The 7,637-nt window shown below is 46.0% G+C and overlaps 1 protein-coding gene across 1 annotated transcript in view; it reads right to left on the bottom strand.

The window, feature by feature from the left end:
• veph1 (ventricular zone expressed PH domain-containing 1) overlaps positions 1-7,637 on the bottom strand; it is a gene marked incomplete at both ends in the record, with an annotated part of 134,352 nt that overhangs the window by 54,595 nt on the left and 72,120 nt on the right. Inside the window, 3 exons of the mRNA XM_083637102.1 lie at positions 339-721; positions 2,757-2,942; positions 5,515-5,735. Coding sequence (XP_083493228.1) covers positions 339-721; positions 2,757-2,942; positions 5,515-5,735 — 790 coding nt within the window. The remainder of the gene's footprint in view (positions 1-338; positions 722-2,756; positions 2,943-5,514; positions 5,736-7,637) is intronic.

The raw sequence follows: 7,637 nt of genomic DNA, 5'->3' as shown, positions 1-7,637 counted from the left end.
AGAGAGAGAGTGAGAGAGACAGCGAGAGAGAGAGTGCGCAAAGGAGGTTGACTTGATACCACATTAATGAGTCCCAGCCAGCACATCTGACTGTAATCTCACTCAGGTTCAGCGGGTTATACTCTGAGTTTTTTCTCTCTCTCTTTGCATCTCTGTAAGATATTCCCCTTCTCTCTTACACATATAAACAGAACCTCAGAGAATGCTGTAGGGATAATACTATCACAACACCGTCACTTATATATAATGCTGTAGGGATAATACTATCACAACAGCGTCACTTATATTGCTCCCTGAGAACACATGCACACATCAACTCATCACGTTGTTCCCATTACCTTCGATAACACAGTGTTCTGGGATGGGGATCTGCTGCATCATCTCCTTGCAGAACTCCCTGATCTTCTCCATATTGTCTCTTAGATGGATAAACAGCCGGTCAGCTTCCCCCCTCTCCTCCTTCACTCCATCCTTCTCTCTCCCTTGACCTTTGTCCACGTCCGCCTCCTTGACCCCTCTGTCCGTGGCAGGGGTGATGGGCAGGGCGTCATCACCGGTCGGGTCCCTCTCGGTAGGCGGGGCTTCCTGGTGCTCTGGGTGCAGATTAGGCAGGGGGTCCGAGAGGATGCTGTCGGGGCTTAGCGCCAGCCCCTCTGCGTCCTCCCCGTTGTCTGAGTTGAAGGAGCGAGAGCGCACGGCGTGGAGGGCCAGGCTCTTTGACCTAGGAGAGACAACGCAGTAAAGCTTCATTCATACTTATTAGATAGTGTCGCTCAGCACATGGTCGCAGACGAAAAAGAAAGTGTCGCTCATGGTGTTGCATTTATACTTCCGTGAACGTTTGCCTCGGTTCAACGGTCACGTGACACTCGGACGCTATAAGTGCAGACAGCCAAGAGAAGAGGGAATGCACAGTGAAACCACGTCGGAGGCAAGATGTAACATACAGTATTTGGCTGCAGCGGCATATAACGACACACAACCACCACACAACTCACCTCCTCTCTCTCTGGGAAATTGGTCACGATGTTCTTTGTGATTTTCACCAAGTCATACATCAAGGACAGGCTGATAAAAATAGCGGGGACACGTTCATTCATTTCAATCGAGCGAAAACCAAAACAAGGAAGTGATATGCACCCGTGCCGTCTAGTATATAGCCAATCAGACTTGCGCGACACTAGAAGTTTCACTAGGTAGCAGACACCTCTCGCCGACACTTGAAAGTGTTGACTCAAGTCCTCATTTCTGTCGGCGATGGTTTCAAAAGTGTCGCCAGACCAAGCATAAATTGGGCTTAACACAGCCATAGTCCTGTCAAACCCTCGTGTTATTTTATTTATTTATTTAGTATTAATGCTCCACCCCTTGACATCTGTAAGTGTGTGTGTGTGTGTGTGTGTGTGTGTGTTTGTGTGTGTGTGTGTGTGTGTGTGTGTGTGTTTGTTTGTTTGTTTGTTTGTTTGTTAGTTTTTTACATCTTGTGATATATTTTCGGAGCTTGGTTTGGTCTAAGGGTCACATGTCACATGTAACCCTAACCCTAACCCTAACCCATGTCAGTTGTTATTGAAAATGGAAAATTTGGAGATAGGAGTTTCCGGTGGGGAGTTGGGAACCCATTTCAAAGATATGAGGAGGAGCTGCTCTTGACAATCACCATGAATTATATATTATCCTAAACTGACTTCCTTTGCACGAATGTCTTGTGGTACCTATTCAGCTCATAAAGTGCTGAGTACCTACTGGATGTGTCTTGCGCTGAAAGCAACTGCACTTCTAGGCACTCTGCGGATTCTGCACTCTAGTTCTTCACTAAACCTTCTTCACTTATTGCTGGCCAGCAAACCCAAAATAACTGTAATTCAAGTAGCATGCACCTTGCTAACTAGTTAGGTAGCTACCTTCAGCTAGTCTCATTTGCTAACAGAGTTAGTAAACATTAAGGTTACTCACCAGACAAACGGGGTGTAATTGACGACTATATAAGGCAAACTGGGCTGGCGTTACCTGCAGGTGTGCACATCAGCTCGGCTCCAGCTGCTCCAGCCCTTTATTATACTGCTCAAAATCTGGCTCAGCAAATATGACATGGCTCCCATAAATCCTACTTCCTGTACTTCAGATGGGCTAGCTAGTCGAAAGTACTGTAAATGGGTGACATCACAGTCACTTTTTACAGTCTATCCATTTTAGAAAATGTATAATACTCGAGATAATGTACAGCAAGCTGGTCATTATTGCAAAATCAGCCCTGATGAGTTAATCAAGCCCCAGTGCAAAGTGGCTCTCTGTGCATTGCATGTATTATATTGTATGACTACTTACCAAAGACATCAATCATTTCACATGAAATATTGATTTAAAATTATTATGACAAGTCAAAATTATTTGCAAACTTCTGCCAAAAAGTTGAGTACAACCATACAAACATCTGTAGTGAGCAATCACAGGCCACACTGTAGCTGAACCGAGTCAGTCAAACAGTTTGTGCTCTATGAATAAATTGAAAATAATAATAATAAAAAAACATCGCGTTTCTAATCTAAATTTGCTGAGTCTTGCTGAGTCAGCAGTAAACAAGTCTTTTTGGCACAAGGTGTGATTTGATTACAAGTCAATCAACTCTACGGGACATCTACTGAGAGGGTTGGATGTGAAACAGCCATCTGTTATCCAGAAATAACAGACCTCGGATTGCCATTCATTGGCCAATCAGAATTGAGTATTCATTAGAGGCGTGTAATGAAGCAAACCTGTTGAATCTCATCTGGCGTCGCTCCTCCCGGGCGGCCTGGCCCAGGCTGTAGCGTCTCTGGGGGGCAGGAGAGTCCTCCTCAGCCTCCTCCTCTCCTCCCTCCTCCCCCATCTTCTCCTCCAAGGCCTTCACCTGCAACCCCCCTCCCCCTGCACAGGGAGACGGGGGGCACTCCTCCTCAACTCTGAACACACACACACACACACACACACACACACACACACACACACACACACACACACACACACACAGGGTTAGGGTTACAGAACAGTTAAAGCTGCGGACAGACAATCATCATTTGGATGGATTTCAATACTCTTCTTCTCTCTCCTCCTCTCTGGTTCACTCATTTTCTGTAACTCTCTCGCTTTCTCACGGGGGCTGCTTCTATGTCTCTCTCTCTCTCTAGGCTCTTTCACAAACAGATTGCGCAAAATTGAAGTTCAGAAGGCCCGCAAAGCCAGCAGCCTCGCCACAGAAATTGCTTTCACACAGAGCCAAGCAGCACGGCCACATTCCCGTCCTGCGGTGTGCTTTCAGGAGACAGCCACTGCTCCCGGATTGAAAGGCGAGCGGAGGCATTTCCACTCAGCTCCTCGCCCAAATGAATATTTTCATAGGTTAGTGTAGCCTAGCCTACTGTATGATGAACAAATTCATTCAACAACCAAACATCGCTGATGTATGCCAGCCAACGAGGTGCAGCTGCAGTTGTTAAGGATAAGCTGATAAAGCTTAAGGATCAGATAAAACACGAAAGTGTTGTCCACATGCATGGTAACAAGGCTTTCAATATTCATCTGATCGACTTTATGCATCACAGACACACCATCATGTAGCCTATTAGGTAGGCTACAAGGCTAATTCTTATCTTTTGGTTCCAGTTTTTTGTAAAGCAAATTATTCCCATCAAGTAGCCTAATTAGGGGCTGTTCTGAATGACGACGCCCACATATCAAACAGCTGCAGTCTGCATAACGTTCGTCGGGGGAATAGTAGCCTATACTACTATAACGTTAGTAGTTTTTGTAAGGGAATGCACAGAGCTGGTTTCGAGAGGGAATATCCTCAGACCAACTCGCCACAGACAGCTATAGTCCTCTGAAGCTTATTATTATATCCGTTAATTTTACCTACTAATGTCAACATCGTTTAAGCATAAAGCTTAACCTACTTACTAGGCACGGAGCATTCCTCCTGGCGTCCCTGCAGTCATGATTGTATAGGCTACTTTTTTTACTTTCACTCGTGCACTTTCTTGCTGCTTCTTCCCCTGTAATTTTTTTATGAATGAGCTGACCATTCGCACCGTTCCGGCTTGATGCTCCGACGCTTTGAAGTGGAGGCGGGTTACCTGGTAATCCGGTGCTGAGACAAGGTCGGCTGGCGGAAAGAAAGGCGTACAACAATTACCCACCAACGCGCGTTCAGAACTTTCACATCGGAGGCGCGGATCCTATTTTCCGTGCATTTTGCGGCTTTCAAGGCCGGTGTGAAAGAGCCTTCTGTCTCCCTCTAACTAAATGTCCCCCCCCCCCCCCCCCTCTCCACTGGTTGGCTTTGTTTTTCCATGTCCCTTGCTGCGGTGCGGTCTCCTCTCTAACTAAACCAATTATTCTGTCTCCTCTCTCTCTCTCTTTTTCCACAAGAAACCTTTTTTATCTTATTCAAGCATTCCACTTTCCACATTCCACTGCTCGTTCCCTAATAAACCATCCTGCCTTCCTCCATAACTCTCTCCCTCTATCTCTCTTCCAGAAGACCCCCAGCAAAGCCTCTGGAAGCCACTTGTCTTGCACACAATGTTCCTATTTCAGAGAGAGCACTGCGTACTGCAGCCAGCTGAATCGCAGTCAACATACGCACACACACACACCCACACACCCACACACACACACGTATACATGCACACAAACATATGTGCACAGACAGAGGGAGATACGTGAGATCACGTGGACACAACAACATGCACATTCATCTTTTATTTTTGAAGTGCTTTTTATGACTCGACTGTTTTCACTCTAAATATATATCGCAATGATATGAAAGTGATCATTTGTTTTGGCATTTGTGGGTTACCATGACTATCTGGGAACACAATCTGTATATAGGCATTTTTCCCCCTAAGTTAACAGTCTATAAATGATAGAATGTTGTAATAAAACCAAACTGGGTTTTATATCACAAAGGGTACTGCATGTTTGGACTCAATGTGTTGGTTTTTTCTATTATGTCTTTATGACCAACCACATGATTAAGTGGTAGGGCATCAGGACAAAAGAAACAGTGAAAGATTAGTTGCCAGTTACAGAATAATACATGATACTGACTTTCTTGTGATTCAAAAAAGGCCAGTTTGCACCGGTTTATGTGAGTATACAGTATGTGCCCCTATGGCCCCTTTCCCCCCGCCCCCGAACCCCCGAAACACCACCCATATCCCCCTATATCCTACCCACGCCTTGACTCCCGACTCTGTAGCACCTTCTTATCCCTACTGTTGCTACAGCCATTTCCCCACTAACTTCACTAAATGTCCATGAGTGAGTGAGTGAGTGAGTGACTGTCCAGACTTTTCAATCTTATGACCACGGTCACGGTGGGGCCGCTGGCCCTGCACCATGGGAAAAAAAGAAAAGAAAAAACTTAACCAACTGTAAGTCTTACAGATTGAAAATGCTGTCAGTCTAACATGTGTCTTTAAGCGTCCTTGTGTGTGTGTGTGTGTGTGTGTGTGTGTGTGTGTGATTCCTAACCTGCAGTGTAAGGAGGTGCTCTCCTCCAGCCGTCTCCCCAGCAGTCTGGCTATAGCAGTGAAGGAGTTGCTCATCCTGTAGATGTCTTTGCCGCAGCCTCCCAGGATGGAGGGGTGCCGGTCGGTCAGCGCTCTGATCTCCAGCAGCAGGCTGTGGTGGAAGCTGTGCTCCATTTTGCCCAGGAGGGACACCAGGTACACCAAGGAGCTGTGGGCGTGAGTCTGCAGAAACAAGGGGAGAGATGGGTTTTACTGAGGCGTGACAACATATCTAGAGGTTTTCGACAGGAGTTGTGAGGAGCTCTGGTGAGTAGATGGGGAGAAACATAGTACGGCCTAGCAGCAGCTCGGACATTACATTCAGTGTCCGAATTTACCACAATAATGACATCATTAGTTTTGTCTCAAGTCTTACAGTGATGTTACAATGCCTCCTTTTGTGTGTGTGTGCCCCCTTATGACATCACTGATGGCTTCATCAGTCTTATGATATCACGGACGACATCATCAGTGGGACAAAAATTGAAACAGAGAACAGAGCCCACATTGCCAAATTTAGATAGACAGACAGACAGACAGACACACAGACGAACAGAATCAGAATCAGAATCAGAATCAGAAAGACTTTAATGATCCCCGGGGGGAAATTGGGACAAGTTACAGCTGCTCGCACTCAGGCATGAAATATCCACATAACACACATAGCATAACACAGTATCACACAGTATCTCCCTAAATGTAAACAGTCAATACAGAAAAAGAGCGATCATTACAATATAATTACAAAGAGCGCAAGAACGAGGGGAGCAGCTGCAACAAGCGACCGATCTGGTCGACGCCTGCGCACACACAAAAAGACAGATAGATAGATAGATAGATAGATGGTTTGGGGCGATAGATAGATAGATAGATAGATAGATGGTTTGGGGCGATACTGCTGCTGCTGTGGATTACCTTGAAACCTCTGTGGATTACCTTGAAACCTTGGTGGATTTTGAGGCCTTGACCATTGTTTTAGCTTGTAATTGTTTTGCCTTGGCCCATTATCTTGTTTTTGCTGTATGAAAAGGCCAACATCCTTATTTTGAGGACTCTCCCTTTCTCACAGGCATCGCTGTTTCTAGACTGATCAACGCTGCTTCTCATCAGACTGCAGGGAGTCCAAGGTATTACGTGCTTAGGTTTCGAAGGGGAGGAGAGCGATTGATAGATAGATAATCAGAATAAATGTGCATGTTACATACAGTACATGTATGTTTCACAAGTGTGTGCTCAAAGAAGCTCCTTTCACACATGCAGCTTCACTCGAGAAAGGACACTGAGATCTGACCAACTGTGTGTGTGTATGTGTATGTGTGTGTGTGTGTGTGTGTGTGTGTGTGTGTGTGTGTGTGTGGACGGTGTGGTGTGATCTATGTGTGTGTGTGTGTGTGTGTGTGTGTTTGTGTGGACGGTGTGGTGTGGTCTGTGTGTGTGTGTGTGTGTGTGTGTGTGTGTGTGTGTGTGTGTGTGTTGTTTGTGTGGTGTGGACGGTGTGGTGTGGTCTGTGTGTGTGTGTGTGTGTGTGTGTGTGTGTGTGTGTGTGTGTGTGTGTGTGTGTGTGTGGTGTGAGTGTGTGGTGTGAGTGTGTGAGTGTGTGGTGTGAGTGTGTGGTGTGAGTGTGTGTGTGTGTGTGTGTGTGTGTGTGTGTGTGTGTGTGTGTGTGTGTGTGTGTGTGTGTGTGTGTGTGTGTGTGTGTGTGTGTGTGTGTGTGTTAAAGTGGGGTTGACATGAAGATTGAGGAGGAAGGGGGCTCCTGGTTAGAGGAAATTCACAGTGATGTTCCTGTGTGAATGTATTTCCCCCCTCGAGACCGAATGAAACTCCATTTACGATGCAAGTGTGAATGAACGGCGTAAGATTCCCAGGTCAAGGGGATTTGTTTTACAGATATTTGCTAATAATGTGAACAAGGGAAACCACTGGTGCTGCTGGGAAAGCTAAGATGGCAATCTTGCAGGTTCTCTGTGTGTGAAAGGGACTCGAGGGAGGGAGAGAGAGAGAGAGAGAGAGAGAGAGAATGAGTCTGCGGACAAAGAGAGGACAGTGGGAGAAAGAGAAGGGAGTAGGATGATAGCTGATGAG

The sequence above is a fragment of the Poromitra crassiceps genome (assembly GCF_964638095.1).
Source record: "Poromitra crassiceps genome assembly, chromosome: 5".
In the NCBI taxonomy this organism is placed as follows: Eukaryota; Metazoa; Chordata; class Actinopteri; order Beryciformes; family Melamphaidae; genus Poromitra; species Poromitra crassiceps.
The sequence above is the reverse complement of the archived record's forward strand: the minus strand, read 5'-3'. Positions and strand labels throughout refer to the sequence as shown.